At 50.9% G+C, this 15,588-nt stretch overlaps 3 protein-coding genes across 10 annotated transcripts in view; all 3 read right to left on the reverse strand.

Moving 5' to 3' along the window:
* Window positions 1–580: 580 nt before the first annotated feature.
* On the reverse strand, window positions 581–5,302 carry TMEM25 (transmembrane protein 25). 2 transcript variants are annotated; one of them, XM_027563590.1, is made up of 9 exons: window positions 5,019–5,302; window positions 4,378–4,471; window positions 3,825–4,136; window positions 3,105–3,395; window positions 2,771–2,902; window positions 2,440–2,470; window positions 2,186–2,286; window positions 1,960–2,046; window positions 581–1,820 (listed from the first exon to the last, which is right to left on the reverse strand). In XM_027563590.1, exons 1-9 carry the CDS (start codon window positions 5,277–5,279, stop codon window positions 1,747–1,749), a joined length of 1,383 nt encoding a protein of 460 aa, XP_027419391.1. In that variant the 5' UTR covers window positions 5,280–5,302; the 3' UTR covers window positions 581–1,746. The 2 variants fall into 2 exon arrangements, with proteins under 2 accessions (XP_027419391.1, XP_027419393.1); XM_027563592.1 differs by lacking the exon at window positions 5,019–5,302 and adding an exon at window positions 4,670–4,929.
* TTC36 (tetratricopeptide repeat domain 36) lies at window positions 5,238–9,753 on the reverse strand. Of its 2 annotated transcripts, XM_027563593.1 has the most exons (3): window positions 9,478–9,753; window positions 8,343–8,531; window positions 5,238–5,565 (listed from the first exon to the last, which is right to left on the reverse strand). In XM_027563593.1, the coding sequence occupies exons 1-3, from the start codon at window positions 9,590–9,592 to the stop codon at window positions 5,303–5,305; spliced, it is 567 nt and encodes a 188-aa protein (XP_027419394.1). In that variant the 5' UTR covers window positions 9,593–9,753; the 3' UTR covers window positions 5,238–5,302. The 2 variants fall into 2 exon arrangements, with proteins under 2 accessions (XP_027419394.1, XP_027419395.1); XM_027563594.1 differs by lacking the exon at window positions 8,343–8,531 and having other exon boundaries at window positions 5,243–5,565; window positions 9,478–9,611.
* A 523-nt stretch (window positions 9,754–10,276) lies between these two features.
* Window positions 10,277–15,588, reverse strand: part of KMT2A (lysine methyltransferase 2A) — a 77,955-nt gene continuing 72,643 nt past the window's right edge. For all 6 annotated transcript variants that reach the window (XM_027563585.1, XM_027563586.1, XM_027563589.1 and 3 more), the window contains one exon: window positions 10,277–15,259. In XM_027563585.1, coding sequence (XP_027419386.1) covers window positions 14,984–15,259 — 276 coding nt within the window. In that variant the 3' untranslated portion in view covers window positions 10,277–14,983. The remainder of the gene's footprint in view (window positions 15,260–15,588) is intronic.

A 15,588-nucleotide genomic window follows, 5' to 3' on the forward strand; every position in this document is an offset into this window, starting at 1 on the left:
GATGCTCACCTAATGGGGCAAAGAAATCAAGGGAAATTGGAAAATACTTAGAGATAAGTGAGAACAAAAACACAACATTCCAAAACTTACATGCTACAGCAAAAGCAGTGCTCAGAGGCAATTCATAGTTATAAATGCTTACATTAAAAAAGTACTCAAGGGACTTCCCTTGTGGTCCAGTGGCTGCTGCTGCTGCTATGTCGCTTCAGTCATGTCTGACTCTGTGCGACCTGAGAGACGGCAGCCCACCAGGCTCCCCCGTCCCTGGGATTCTCCAGGCAAGAACACTGGAGTGGGTTGCCATTTCCTTCTCCAATGCATGAAAGTGAAAAGTGAAAGTGAAGTCGCTCAGTCGTGCCAGACTCTTAGAGACCCCATGGACTGCAGACTACCAGGCTCCTCCGTAAGACCAGGCACAGCCAAATAAAGCAGTAAATTTAAGTACTCAGTCTGGCTTTACAACCCGAGGAATTAGAACAAACTAAACTCAAAGCTAGTGGAAGGAAGGAAATAAAGATTAGAGCAGAGATAAATGGAGAATTAAAAAAAAATTTTTTTTTGAAGGAATGAAACAGACATGTAACATTCACTCAGTCAAGTTTATTGAACCTACTGTGTGCTCAGCACTGTCCTTGGCAGTATCAAGAAAAATTATAAAGGTATCAACAAGGGACAAATATACTTTGCATGCTATTGATTTGCAATCTGTTGCTTTTCAACAGTGAACTTAGGTTCTTCTGGGATACATGATCTCCCCTCCTTTCCCATGTCTCCCTAAGGTTTCCAGCACTGTCAAATTATGTGCTACTGTGACCATCCCCTAAAGAATGGAGGATGGGACAAGAACAGTTTCCTGCTGATGGGGAGGTCAGGGCTAGGCTCCCACGGAAGGGGGAGATATTTTGAGCAGAAACCCGTCAACCCCAAGGGCTCAGGGCACTCACAGTGAATCATAAAAAGGCCAAACTTGGGAAAGCCACAGGCAGGGCCCAGGGGCCCAGTCACTCCCTTCCCAGGAGATGTGCTTAAAGTGCTACCCCTGTAAGAAAACAAGGCATGGCTACATGCAGTACTGGAGGCACCAGACTTCTCAACTCCCTATCGTCTCCTGACTTGTGCTAAAACCAGGCTCTGACACCACTAGGGCCCAGGCCAGTGGGGAAGTCTAATGCCCAGTGAAGAACATCCAGCGTATAACCTATGATACCCAAGAGGGGGTGGGCACAGAGGGGCAGAGAGATGCAGCAAAAAGGACTGGTCTGTGCTTCGCCAGCACCCCTGGATCAGGGGTGGGTTCGTGTGGAAAGGGCAGGTTGGTTCTGTAGAGCTAGCAGGGTCCTAAATTTTCCCTGAGGGAACAAAGCTGCATAGCATGTGAAGGAAATCCAGGACATGCAGGGCCCCCCGCCCCCCAACCAGGCATGCCCCATGCCTGCTATACATGGTGCTGAGGAGCACTGGTGCGGGGCAGAGCTGGCCCAAGCCAGCAGGGCCATGCCACACTTAGATGCTGGCTGACCTCCAGGCACACCTGGGCCCAGGCAGTCATGCAGGCCCCCAACTGGAGTCAGAACAGGTCCAGGTCCAGCCAGCAGCCTGGCCAAGAACACCCATGCCCCCAGGCAAGCAAGAGTGGCAGAGGCATGGCCTCTTCCCATTGGCAACATGGCCAGGCAGAGGATGCCTTGGACGAGGACCAGGAAGATGCCCAGGGGCCAAGAAGGTACCCTCTGTCTTGGCCACATCTCAGAGCCAGATTTCATCACTGCTCACACTGGACACCCGGTAAATGTAGCCCAGCATTGGAAGGCGGATGAAACCTGTGGGGTCAGAGATCCCAGGAGACTCAGTCACCCTCATTTCTTGGAAGATGGGAGACCACTCTCTGCTCTTGGGGACTTATGGGCCTTTGGCACACATGGGAGGGCAAGGGAGCAGGGCAGCGGCCGCTTTCCCTACCTCGGCTGGTGAGGAGGCCACCAGGTTCCGGGTCCAGAAGGTCTGGCCGGCTGTTGTCCTGAGCCGTCTGCCGGTCCACTGGTTTCCCTGTGGGGTGGCAGAGGGGGTGGTGCCCGGGATGAGGCATGTGCCCAATGGGGCCTAGGCCTCCTAAGGTCCAGCGTCTCTTTTTTTCTCAGAAGCACCTCTGAAGATAAAGCTGGGGCAAACAGCTTGCTGGGTGTACCTCTGCAGCCTGGAGCGAGGTCATTGAGCTGAAGGTTGGACGGGAGGGACATGTTCTCGCGTGGCAGGCGCACGTTGCTGACTTTCAGGTTGTTGGAGTCACTACAGGAGGACAAAGGCCCGGATGGGCCCTGGCACCAGTGGGCACACATTCCTGCTTGGAGGCCATTCCAGAGCCACCAGAAAGCCCAGGATCCCGCCTGTCCCCATGCCGCCTCTCCATGTGGCCCCTCCACGCAGCCCCAGGAGAGTTACCTAGAGATCAGGGATGGGCGCCGGGAGGGGCCTGAGGAGAGAGAAACCACAGCACTGTCTCAGTGCGCCCACCCGCTCTGGGCTCTGCCTCCTGCCCTCTCAGGCCCAGGTCCCTCAGGCAAGGGGCCTCTCAGATGACCAGACTGGGTTCTCAGTGCCCAGCGCGCTCCCTGGGACGTATGTGTCTAAACCATAGCCACACCCAGGAAGACCTGTCCTACCACTTGTTAGAGACCTGCCCAGCTCCAGTCCTGCCCGTGCCCTCCCCCCCACCCCTGACCTCATCTCCATGCTCCCAGCATCCTCTGTACCTGCCTTGCTTTGGCCTTACCTTTGGTCTTCTTCTCTTTCCTGCAGACCAGGCAGGCCACCAAAGTGCTGAACCCCACCAGGGTGCCTAGGGCAAGCCCTCCAGCCACAACGATGCCCAGCAGTGGCACTTCCACCCGGGTGGCCAGGAGCCCTGCAGGTGGTCCTCTGGTTAGTTCCAAGTGGGCATGACCCCTGACTTGGAGACACCACAGGTCCCTACTCTGTCCTCTTTGCCCAAGGTGGCTGGGGACAGCTTTCATGAGAACTTACCCAAAAGACAAGTCTTCCCATTTCTGTACCATGACCCTACACCCACCTGAGGCTCTGCTGGGCCCGTGGCTGGCAGTGCTCACCTGGGGCTGGAAGCGAGGAACTGGTGACACCCACGTCGTTTGTGGCCACCACTGAGAGGTTGTGTGGCAGGCTGCGGAGCTGCAGCTGCACGGTGTGGTTGGTGAGCCAGGGGTAGTTCTGGGCATCCAGCACCAGGAAGTCTGAGGTGTTGACAGTCACTGGCCCATCCTGGTCGATCCAGGTCACGTTGGCAGGCGGGTTGGCACGCACGAGGGCAAAGAGGATGACCAGAAGGCCCGGGCCCTGAGCTTCCTGGTACTTGGCCCCAACCTGAGCAATCTCCGGCTTAACTGGTGCAAAGCAGAGACCACTATGTTCCCACCACAGCCCCTTGCTTGCCTTGCCCTTTCTTCCCAAACCCAGAAGGGAGCCAGGGGCCTGGACCTCTCCTTAGGGGGCACCAGGAAAAAGGATGGCTGGGTCTGCCAGAGGTAGCATTTCATAAGGGCATAAACACTAGAACCAAATGTCCAGAATCCTGACTCTGCTACTTACCAGCTCTATGACCCGGGCAGATTGCTTAACTTCTCTGTGCCTCAGTTTTCTGATTTATAAAATGGGGACAATAGTAACTAACTCATAGGATTGTTGTGAGAATAAAGTGAGTTAATATTTGCAAAGTGCTTAAGTGTTAAAACATCCTAGCAAACTGCCTGCCTGGTGGCTGTTAGGGGTCCCTGTGCAGAGAACTCTTCTCTGTCCACCCAAGGGGCACTCACATTGCACATTGAGGATGACGGACGCATTGGCTGACTGGCCACTGCCTGGGTCCTGCAGGGAGCAGTTGAGTTCATGCTGGGCCCGCTGGGCAGTGACAGTGAAAGTGCTGGTGCCGCCAGAGAAGGCCTCCCTGCCCACACTCAGCAGTCTTGAGGTGCTGGCCTCCTGCAGCTGTCCATCCAGGTACCAGGCCAATCGAGGGGTGCCAAGTCCCCCTACCACCCGGCAGGTGAAGGCATGGCGTTCATTCTCTTGAAGTGCCCGCTCTGCCCAGGTCTGACCATCAATTTGTGGCACCAGCTCCCCCCAGCCTAGAACATAGTGGAGTCTGGGGAGAGCTGGTGGAGGGTTAGTGCTGTTGTGACCCGGGTGAGGTCCAGTTCCAGAGGGACCTGGGTTCTCTCACCAGGGACTGGCTGGAGCTTGGTAGGTGGATGAGGAGAGCCCAGTTCTGGTGCCTAAAGTGGGACCCAAACTGAAGATGCAGGCAAGGAGGGGAGAGACAGGGACTTGACCCCATAAACACATGCCAAGGGATGAACAGGGGTGTACCTGAGCTCAGAAGGGCCGGCAGGAGCAGAAGTGTGTGCGGGAGGGTAGCTGGCCATGCAGGCAGTGCCATGGTGGCCCAGGCCTGGGCCCCAGGCTGCCGAGAGAAGGGGGCGGGCCTCAATGTTAGTATCCAGGTGAGAGCAGGCAAGCTTTAGTAACTCCTCCAGGAATTTACTCTCAGAAACAAAAATGAACCATGCACGGAAACGCAAATGTAGAATGACCCACAGTGGTGAAGGCAAAAACGCAATGATCATCAAGCCCCAAGGTCCAAACCCAGGCTGGCACATACCTGTACACCCTGCGGGCGCAGAATTGAGCTCTGACTCCAAGGAACAAACAGGCACATGCTCGCAGGTACACAGAAACAACCAGCAACCGTGCAGCCCGCACCAGGCCAAAATACACCACACACACGCACGCACACGCACACACACACACGCAGACACTCGGGTATACGCGCCTCTTTCCAAAAGGGACCGTCTTTCTCCCAACCCCGGTTTTCTCCTGCCCGCTTCCCTCTCCCATCTACACCCCTCTTCCCATCCTCCGGATTTGGGCCGAAGAAAAGGTGATCCAGGACGCAGGGATAGAAAAGCATCCCCGCTCCCGCCTCCGCCCAGCCTTCCTGGGCGGCTCACCTGGCTCACTCCCCGAGCGCAGCCGGAGCGACTGCTCAGGCCTGCGGAGCACCGCAGTCCGCCGCAGGGGCCGGGGCTGCGCCAGGCAGGGCCAATCGATGCCCGATCTCGGCCCGACGGGCCCTTCTTCCAGGGCTGCTGATCCGGGGCCGCCTCGCGCGCAGGGGACCCTTGAGCGCCCATCCCTGAGAGGGATGGCGAGCGGACGCGGACACAGGCTGGGGTTGGGCGAACCGACAGTTTTATTGGTTGCTGGCGCATCTCCCAACTCCTTGCCCTCCCGCTCAGCGCTCGTCGCAGGGCCGGCGCAACTGCCCCATCACGTCGGCCAGCATGCGGTTGCACAGAGCCGCGTACGGATTGAGCAGCACCAGCTGGCGGCGCGCAAACGGGCTGCCCAGCCGCGCCGCCCGCTCGAAGTCTCTGCGGGCGTCGTCGTCCCGGCCCTGCAGCCGCGCCACGAGCCCGCGCTGCACAAAGCCCTGGCGGGCGGTGCGACCCCGGCCGCCGCTCAGCGCCAGCGCGCGCTCCAGGTCCTCCAGGGCGCCTGCGGGACGGACGGATGGGCAGGGGTCAGGGCCGCGGCCAGCAAGATCCGGCCCTGAGTGCAGGCTCCGGGGCTCAGCCATTTACATTGCGCCCACACAGGACCCTCGAGATCGGGATTGTTATTCCCGTTACACAGAGATAAGACTGAAAGAGTGGGCAAAACTCAGCCTAGACTGCACAGTTAGTGGCAGAGTTGGGACTGAAGTCCAGGTCTCACCTTGTCCGAGTTATTTTCCACCACCTGATACATCAAAACAGGGGTGGTCACTGTATTACGAATCTGCTCCTGTTGCCCGGCACAAAGCAGGTGGTTTCTTCCACACATACATTATTAAAATTCTACCCTGTGCCAGGTGACTGACTCTGAATCCCAGGGTCCAAAAGCATTAGTATTAACTGACAACCATTTCTTACACAATAAAGTCTGTTTTTTGTTGTTGTTGTTGTTTTCCTTTTGGTTGCACCAGGCGGCATTTGAGATCTTAATTCCCTGACCAGAGATTGAACCCGTGCGCCTTCAGTGGAAGTGCAGTGTCTGGACCACCAGGGAAGTCCCTTGCTAACGTTTTTTCCCCTTTTAATATGTATTTTTATGTATTTATTTGGCTGTGCCCGGTCTTAGTTGTAGCACGTGGGATCTAATTCTCTCACCAGGGATTGAACCTGTGTCCTGTGCATTGGGAGCACGTAGTCTTAGCAACTGGATCACCAGAGACATTCTTCTCTAACTTTTCAAGACTTTTCTCTCCTCTTTGCCACTATATGCCTTAAAATAGCTCCTCTCACCTGTGTTCTCTACTGCCTGCCTCTCCTTATTCTTTATTTCCATGGTTTTCCTTATCTTGTATCTAGTTTTCTTTGAAGGAGGTCTTGGAGCCAGAGCTGGCCTGCAGCACTTTTATTTTTGTCACCCTCATAAATACTTGGCTTCTTAGGCATCAGAGCTCTGAACTCAGCCTCAGGCAGCCAGTTGGTACCCACTGTAGGTCCCCCGAGCTGCATTTGTTCTGGGCTCTGCTTCCATTCACTCCTGTCTTCTAGTCTATAGAGCCTGTCAGGGCAGGGCACTAGGGGAGTGCCAGCAGCATCCTACACCAAGGCCGATCTCCCTGGTCCACTAGATTTTGGTCCCCGTTAGAACGCAGCAGGGGCTCTGCTCCCTACCCTAACTGGTTGAGAAGCTCTTGAATCACAGCATTTGTTGATTTCCCTCAGAGGAGCTGAACTGGAGGAATTGAAGGCCTCCAGGCAGAAACCCCTTGGATGCTCTCTGGGGTTCTGGTCTATAGGCTTTCCTCAGCAGGCTTTATGGCCCTGCTCTGCCAAACTGGTGGCAGACAAGCCTGGGAAAGGGGCCCTTGGATATTCTCAGAATGGAGTCCAACCTCCCCAGCCTGGCATTCCTGGCCCCAGGAACACCTCCACTACCACGAGTTCCCTAGTAGTTCCCTACTACGCTTCTGTGGTTTACTCTTCAGTACTTCCTGGTGTTTTCAAGACAGAGTCCGATCTCAGTCTCATATTACTAGTTCCTTACTCTCTTGGCCTCTGTTTACCTCTCCAGGCTCTGAAGCGACTCCATCCTTCCAACCCTCCCTTTCCAGCCAGAGTAGAGATCTGAAGCTCCCTGTTCCTGTCCGTGACTTCTGGACTTCTACAGGCCATGCCTTCTCCCACTTGCTGCCCTCCAACCAGCTAACTCCTACTCGTCTTCAAAACTCACCCCTCAGAAGCAGACCCCAAGCTGAACCATCTCAGCTTGTTATGTGGGTATGAGATTTGTGTGTCTGTCCTGCCCTCTAAGCTGAGCCTCACGAAAAGCAGTATCACATGGGGATTAAGCTCTGCCACCTGAACCAAATCCCAGCTTTGCCACTTCTCAGCTATATGACTAGCAAGCTATTTTACTTAACTTCCAAGATTCAGTGTATCATCTGCCAAATGGAGACAACAAGAGCATGAGCCTTTTTAGTGTTGTCATGAGGGCTAAACAAATGACAACTAAAATGTAAAGTGCTCAGTCAGGGGACTTCCCTGGTGGTCCAGTGGTTAAGACTCTGCACTTCCACTGCAGGGGGAATGAGTTTGATCTCTGGTCAGGGAACTAAGATCCCATATGCCACAGGGTATGGCCAAAAAAGAAATAAATTTAAAAAACCTTTATTATTATTATTTTTGAAACAGGACTTCCCAAGCGGTTCAGTCCCCTTCCAATGCAGGGGCTGGGTTTGATCCCTGGTCAGGGAACTAAGATCCCACATGCCATGGGGCAACTAAGCCTGTGTACCAAACTACTAATAGAAAAGCCTCTTCCATGTGCCACAGCAAAGACCCAGTGCAAACAAACAAACAAACAAAAAACCCAAAAAACACAATCTCTGAATCCGTGATTAAAGAGGAAAGACAAGATGCATCTTGTACAGCACGATGTTGGTTAACAGATTTAGAAAGTAGGAGAATAAAGTTACCGTTAAGAAAATACATACAGGTGCTTAATGCCTGGCACATAGTAATTGCTATGAGTCCTCAGCACCTAGACCACTGCTACAATATAGGCTCTCATTAAATGTTGTACATAAACAGACTGTAGTCTCTCTGACTCACAATATCCCCAAGAGATTAGCAGGGCCCATAATGTATCTCTTGTGAGGAGGAACGTAGGTTCCAGAGGAGCTCGGTGACTTCCCACACTCCATGTCCAAGCCCCACGGCCACACCATCTCTGGTCTGTGTCCTCCTAGACCCCCTGCACAGACTCCAGGGACCCTCCCTCACCTGCCACATCTCCTTGGAGACGCCGGGCCTGGGCTCGGTTATTGTAGGCTGAGGCCCTCTCAGGCAATAGGTTGATGGCTTGGCCAAACCTCTCCAGGGCTGTGCTGAGGTCGCCAGCCTCAGCTGCGATCACCGCCTGCAGCTCCAGGGCCTTGGACTGTTCCAGCTGTGCTCGCGGAAAAACTTCACCTGTGCCAGGGAGGGAGCCAGGAGACAGCTGTGTGGTTGGCAGCAGGAAGCAACAGTCCCCGTGCGCTTTGGGAACCTGGGACATGAGCCAGGGCTGACCAGGCAGGGTGTAGGTCACTACAATCAGGTGCAGTGTTTGGGGCAGGGGGAGCAGAGGTCACTGAGGCAGAGCCCTGGCACTGCTTAGTTCCAAAGAGGCCTGGAGAGTGGCCTTGGTTGGCTCCCCAGTGCCAAGAGAATGAAAACCAAACTCTCTAGCCTGTAGCTAAATCACTGGTTGAAGGTCACACCCCCCGGAAGTTGCACAGATTGGACTGGAACCAAGGTCTTTCCGACTCCTTAGTCTGTCCCTAGTTTGTTCTACTGCATTGCTTCCAACAGGAAGGCCTCCAGGATGCAGGGTCATGAAAACCATTTCCAATGTTTCCCTCAGCTTTTCAGCCTAAAGTTTCATTAAGACGTAGGCTTTGCTCCTTTAGAAACAAAGAGCATCAAAACTTTGGGACGGTGACAGTCCCTCTTAGGGGCCAGTGGAAAAGCCAGTGAGCACATTCAATCTGGAAGCATCAGCTCAGGGCTTGGCATTTAAAGGTAACACTGAATGCTTGCTTAGTTGAAACTGGTTAGCTGAGCTACCCGCTGCCCTGTTTCTGTCTTCCATGCTATGGAGGGTGATACCCTCTGTTCTGACAAAGGTGTGTGAATTTCACATGGCCCTGCTCCCCGCCACCACAGTTAAACTTGGGGCAGGACTGGAGTACAAATCCTGGCTTTTTCCTCTGGGCACTGTGACTCTTGCCAAGCTTCCATCAGTGCACTGAGGATCAGCAGTCATCATCCAAGTGTCGGGGAACAAGGAGCCTTGTAAGACCACCTACTTCTGCCACCCCAGCAAGGTAGCAGACCAGCCAATGTGGAAAGCTGGATTCCAAGGTCAAATACTCACCTTCGTCTACTTCCTTCTCTGCTTCTTCTCCCAGGTCCAACCCAACAATATCTCCAAACGGGGAGTCAGGGTTGAAGATGGCCTGCAAGACGGCCTGATCATTTGGAGTCCCCATGGTATTCAACTCCCAGATCAAAAAGGTGACTCACAATGAGGGAAAGGAAAAAGGGCTCAGGGCCGAGCCTCTTGCTAGTTTTAAGCCTCTACCTGATCCAGAGGGAAGAGGTCTGTTTGAGGACCAGCCCCCAAGAGGAGTGTTGTCCAGTCTTCGGCTGGAGTGTAAACTCAACCCCCTTCAGCCTGGGGACAGTGACCCTGGCTTGGCCAAATATTTACAAATATTTCTTAACTGCTTCTCTACCCCCACCCCAGTCTGAGGGAGAAACAAAAAAAGTAAATCCCATTTCAGCTTTAAGGTGGAGTGGAGCCAAGAGAAAGGGTACTGTCCATCTCCCTGAAATACTTTCTTTATACTCACAGATTTAGGAAGAAATTGTTAGAAGCCAATGCCTGACTGCCTGTGGATGAAGATGGAGTATTTGTAGGAAGTAAAAGGAACTATTCTTTTGTTCTCTTGACCCCTTCCTCACATCCAGAGTTAATTAGGTCCCAAATATACATCACTGATAAATAAGAGAAGAAAATATGATTAAGAGAAGCAGTATAGAGTGAGGCCTGACAGAAGGGAATGATTTCAAGATTCCACCTTAAAAGAAAGGATTGTGGAAGGGATTTTGTAATCAGGTCATGGCCCATGGCCCTCCCACCTCAGCCAAAGCCAAAAGAAAGTTCAACCATGTGCAGCAATAAACTTGACATGTTTATTAATTAAACTATCACTTAAATAAAAAAAAGTGCATAGAAAATAAACATGTTTAAAAACTCCTTTTTTTTTTTACAACTATGTACACTTTTTACTTTTACATTCAGTCTTTCGTAGACAGCTTTCAGCATTATTATTTTTTGAACTATTAAAGTATTTTCCTTCATCCCTGTCACAGGGAGTTAACACTGATGGACTTTAGACACATTTTTTTCCTTTTTTTTTTTTTTTTTTTTCTTTTTCTCTAACCAGAAGCTTGGAAGAACACAAGGGAAAAAAAAAAACAAACCGAAAGATCTGTTATACATGATAAAGTTGTCAAGAAATGTCTTATTCCTAGAAAAGAAGCTTGTCATCTGTTGAGCTTTTGAAACAATTATTCAACTACCTGTATTTACTAAAGAGACTGTTAAAAGTTCAATAAAAGAAACACCACAAGTCTATTTTCTTGGTTGAAAGACAGAACTAGAGTACCTCGGAACAAGATACCAGGAAAGCACAGAACACAATTTTCCCCTAAATGCAGGTGGTAACCCCAACATTCATAACCAAAAATAGAGAAACAAGGAGTACAGGTACTGACTGGCAACATTCACAGGCAGAAAAAACCCAGGTGACACCATTTCTGCATTTCTCTCTGATCCCGGGGATGGACTGTTTTGCCATCCCCTTAGAGTTGGAGTCTCCTCCCATGTGGGGGATCAGAGGAGCGCCAGACTGACAATTTCCTGCCACTACTAGCAACTGTAACACAATCCTTATCTATAGTGTTAAGAGAATTAAAAGCCATGGACTGAACTAGGCTTTGTTACATGGTGCATTACTATATTAGTTCCTATATATATCATATTTATATTTATTTGAAAACCAAAACAAAAAAGTTGCAAGGTTTCAGAGTGTGAGACTTGACTGGTATTCATGATTCGGCACAAAACCATCTGCTCAATAACCTTGTATTGCTTTAAAATGAAGGAAACGAAACATAAAATTACACCCAGCCCTTTGCAATGACCCGCTTTTCCTTTAAAAAAAAAAAAAAAAACAAACACCAAAAAACCGTAACTTGATTTCTATTAAAAAAAAAAAATCCCAAATCAAACTTAACATCTGACAAGGTTTTGACCTTTAGTATTTTCAGATATTTGATTGAATGTCAGTCCTTTAGAAAGATACATTCATTAGAAGGTTTTTTTTTGTTGTTTTTTTGTTGTTGTTGTATTTTTTTTTTTTAAATCAAGGGAGCTGCATGGTGCTCACAGCATTGGCCCAGGGGTTTGACAGAGGCAAGCGGGGTGGCAGAGTGGATCCCGGCAAAGGAGTCTGGTTGAAAACTTTTATATATATATATATATATATAGCTGCCAGGGCTTCCCCCTTGATTCTGGTTATTGGTCTAAAAACAGGAGGGGCTGGGCTGGAGGTGGCGGACGGTAACGGGGAGCCAAAGGGACCAAGTTCCGGCCAAAAGGTCAGCGCCATGCAGCTCCTCTGGTTACACAGTTGTCACTGGCCACCAGGAAATGCAGCCACAACAGGTTCTAGCAGCAAAGCTGTAAGTGAGCTGGCTCTCTCACTGAGAACTGACCAGGTTTGCAGCTGTGACTCCTTAGGGATTTGGGGTGCCCCTTGGGGGATTCTTGGGAACAACCCACCACAGTTCCTCAGTCTGCACTTTTGTGCGGAGATTCCCTTGGTCACTTTCACAACAGACTCAGAGGTGTCTTGGAGATAGCTATGCCGGTTTTGTTTTGTTTTTTCCCGCCTTCTTTCCCTCTTGCAGGGAAAACCTTAGCTTAATCCCCAAGTTGCTGGCAGGTACGCTGAATTTTGGCAATGGACTCAAGGCTGAGATCTAGGAGGAACTCCTCATTTCTGTGGTTGACAGTTAGGGAGTGGAAAGGCAAGGCAAACCATCTGCAGCTGGCAGGAGAAGGAAGCGGGGGGTTCCTCCCCTGGCCTCAGGGTTTGGGGTTGGTAGAAAGAGATGAGGAGGGGGCTCACAGTACAGCACGGCCTAGCAGGGCAGTCACTAGGTCTACTGAGCTGAGTTTCCCCCACTCCCGACTGGCCTTTGGGTCTTCCTCAAGGTGAATTCATGACCCGTCAGTGCATTAATCATTTCAGTAACAAATGCAGCTTAAGGTTTTTTTTTTTTTCTTTAAAAAAAAAAGAAAAAGAAAAAGGAATAAAAGGATATACAAAAAAACCTCACACAGTGCAATAATAAAGGAAACCAGACACCAGTGGAACCCCTTGGGCCACTGTATCTTGTTCACGGGCAAAAGGAGGAAGGGAGGTGAGGTCTGGGCAGACTGCTTTGCCCCAGGCCCCTGCTGGCACTTCTCTGAGATGACAGGGAGACTCTGCCATCCTGGCCACAGTGCTGGGTTCCCTGCACAACAGAGAAAACAGTGACAGTGTTCCAGCAGAGCCACCAAAGTTCTTAATTAAGGTCACGGAAGAACAGGGAGCCCAGGGTGGAAGGCACAGCAGAGCCGTGAGTCCCGGGGCAGAGAGCGCTGGGCTGAGTCGTATTGCTTTGCTAGACTTCCTTCTGGAGGAATGGGCTTCTTGTGGTGAGAAGAGGTGCCCTGCCCTCCACTGGACTACGCTGCTCTGAAACCTCGTGGCTGACAGAGGCCGAGGAGCATCTGCATTATCGTGAGTGGTCAGACTGTGCTTCAGTTTCAACGAGCTGCCCCAAAAGAGGGCATGGGGGGGACCCAGGGGGTCTTTGCAGGCGTGAGGACTTGGTGGGCAGAGAGAGGGGGACGAGGTGACCTACGAGGCAGATGGTGATGGAAAACATCAGGTTGCCATTCAGCTTGGTTGCTAACTCTGAAGGAAGAAAGACAGGAAGTGCTGGCGCTCACCTCTCAGCACTGGGCTGTGCCAGGAAGGAGGGAGAGAGGCAGGCAAGAGGAGAAGGAACTGCTGTGTCGAGATCCTACCGCAGCCATTCAGGAGCTTTGACTGGAGAAGGAGGGGAGTGGCCCGATGGAGCTGGGGGCACCTTCCTTTTCCACTTATTGTCAAAGAGCAAACCCAGGAAACGTTTATGTCAACAGGGCACAAACAAGCTACACATTAAACAACGAAAAGGACACCTTCCAGGGGGAAGTTGGGCAGGAAAAACCAGACTTTGTGTGTACAGCTGAATATTTTCTCTAACTTCATCCTATGAAAATAAAAAATTATTAAAAACCGATCTTCTTTTAAATTAGGATAATACCGCGGTTTAAAAAATAGCCTTGTCATAAGTGCTTCTCCCTATGAAGTGCTTCTCATAGAAAAATATACAAAATATATTTACATTTATAAAACCTTAAATAGTAAACTGTAAACAGAACCGAGTAAAATCCAATGACTTAATTTAACAGGTTCAGGAACCGTCTTGGGGAAGAGAAGAGAAGAAACATTTGATGCTGTTTTGACCACATCCTAAGGAGTAATCAGGGCAGTAGTGTCATTTCATTTCATTTGCTTTAGCCACAGATTTTGCACAGGTGGCAGAGGTCCCTCGATACAAGGTGGTCTAGTCCCCAAGTTTTGGGCCTTGAAATCTGATTAGTGTTCTGCCTTCAACTGGACACTGACCATTTAAAAATTAAGTCTTCCTATGTCTTAACAAGGGGAAAATAAAGTTACCATGTCCTAGGAATGGGACCCAGGGGTCATCCTGGTTGTGAAACTCTGACTGTTGCATGATTCAAATCCTATTTAAATAATCTTCTTCTTCTACATATATTTCTTTAAAACTCTCAGTGGAGCTTTATGAAAACATCTCCAAATTCTGTCTGGTTACGGCCAATGGCTCCTGTCCACTTTCCCACTGGGAGTGCTTACAGGCTCAGGGAACGTCTTGTAGGCACATCCTATGCCCAACAGGGAGTGTTCTTACACAGGGAGTCACTCTCCCCTACCACCCAGAGAGAACGGGAAAGCGGTGGGATGCAGAATGGGGAAACGAGAAAGTGGAGTGAAGAGAAGGAATGAGAGGGAAGCCGCTCCTATTGTCTAGGAAGGTGACTGACTGAGATAAGGCTCATGGGGGTAACACTCCCACTTAAAGCCCACAGGCTCAATGTTTGGTAATGAATTGGCACAACCCCAAGACAGCTTTTGACACCAAAGGTGCTAAGAATCCTGTCTCCCAACCAGAAGGGAACTCTCAACTGGGAGGATAGTAGGGAAAACCACCAGACCGTCTCTCTTTGTTTAACACATGGCTACAGGCTGGGCCGGGCTGGCAAACTGTCAGGTCTCCAACCAACCCCGCACCAGGGCTGTGCCTGACCCCTCGCTTACAGTGCTTGGGAAACGCCAAGACGAGGATGGCAACTTTTGAGGAGGTGCTCAGGCCAATCTCCCTACACAACTAACTCTCTACAGGCTCCTTCCAGGCAAGTCTGCTAGGGACCCCTTCCCCACTTTTTAACGGCACACAATCAGAGGGGCCCCAGTAGAAAGCCGATCGCGGATCTTTTCTTCTAGACCTCATCTCTCTCCAGGACTATGATCACATGTAGAATGTGAATATGGGACCCAAGGGAGCCCAGCCGTCACAGAGGCCCCTCAACTGTGCCCGCTCAATCCTGGAATACCTGGCTGCTGGCAAAGGCCTTCGGCATCACTGTGGAGGCCCTGGGTCCTAGTACTCCGACACTGGGGAGAAGAGCAGCTTTAGTTTAGGAACTTCCGGCATTTCTTGGCACCACAGTTGCAGGGGAGCTTGTTGCTGGCGTCCTCAATGGGGAATTTATAGTCGTAAGTGAGTTCCTCCCCTCGGTAGATCTTGCGCATGGCGAAGATGACAATGTGCTTCTGCCCGTCGATGTTGATGACCCGAGAGTAGCAGTTGGGCTCACATGAGTGGTTGATGAAGCGGGCGGCGTTCCCGTGCATGGTGGCGTCCACCACCTCAGAGTCATCGATCCGGAACATGTAGCAGCCGATGCCCTGCAGGAAGGAGGACAGAGAAGAGCCTGGCTCAGGCTGGACAACACAGAACCGTTTTCTGATGTGATCTTAGCCACTGATGAACAAAGTTCCTTCTGGTAAAATTTCTGGATTTCTTGCATCTTTCAGGATGCTTCCATGAGAAATTCCTAGATTATAGGCACTGGACCACAGGTTTATTAACGTCTCCACAAGAGAAACCTATGGCAGGAGAAACCTACAGCTTGTGTCACAATGTGCTTTCGATCCTGGGATCCATTCAGACAAATCTTCAAAGAGTATCTTTGTGTGCTAATCCCTACAGTGGACTGGGCCCACCACAAATTCAG

The sequence above is a fragment of the Bos indicus x Bos taurus genome, chromosome 15, assembly GCF_003369695.1.
Source record: "Bos indicus x Bos taurus breed Angus x Brahman F1 hybrid chromosome 15, Bos_hybrid_MaternalHap_v2.0, whole genome shotgun sequence".
Taxonomy (NCBI): Eukaryota; Metazoa; Chordata; class Mammalia; order Artiodactyla; family Bovidae; genus Bos; species Bos indicus x Bos taurus.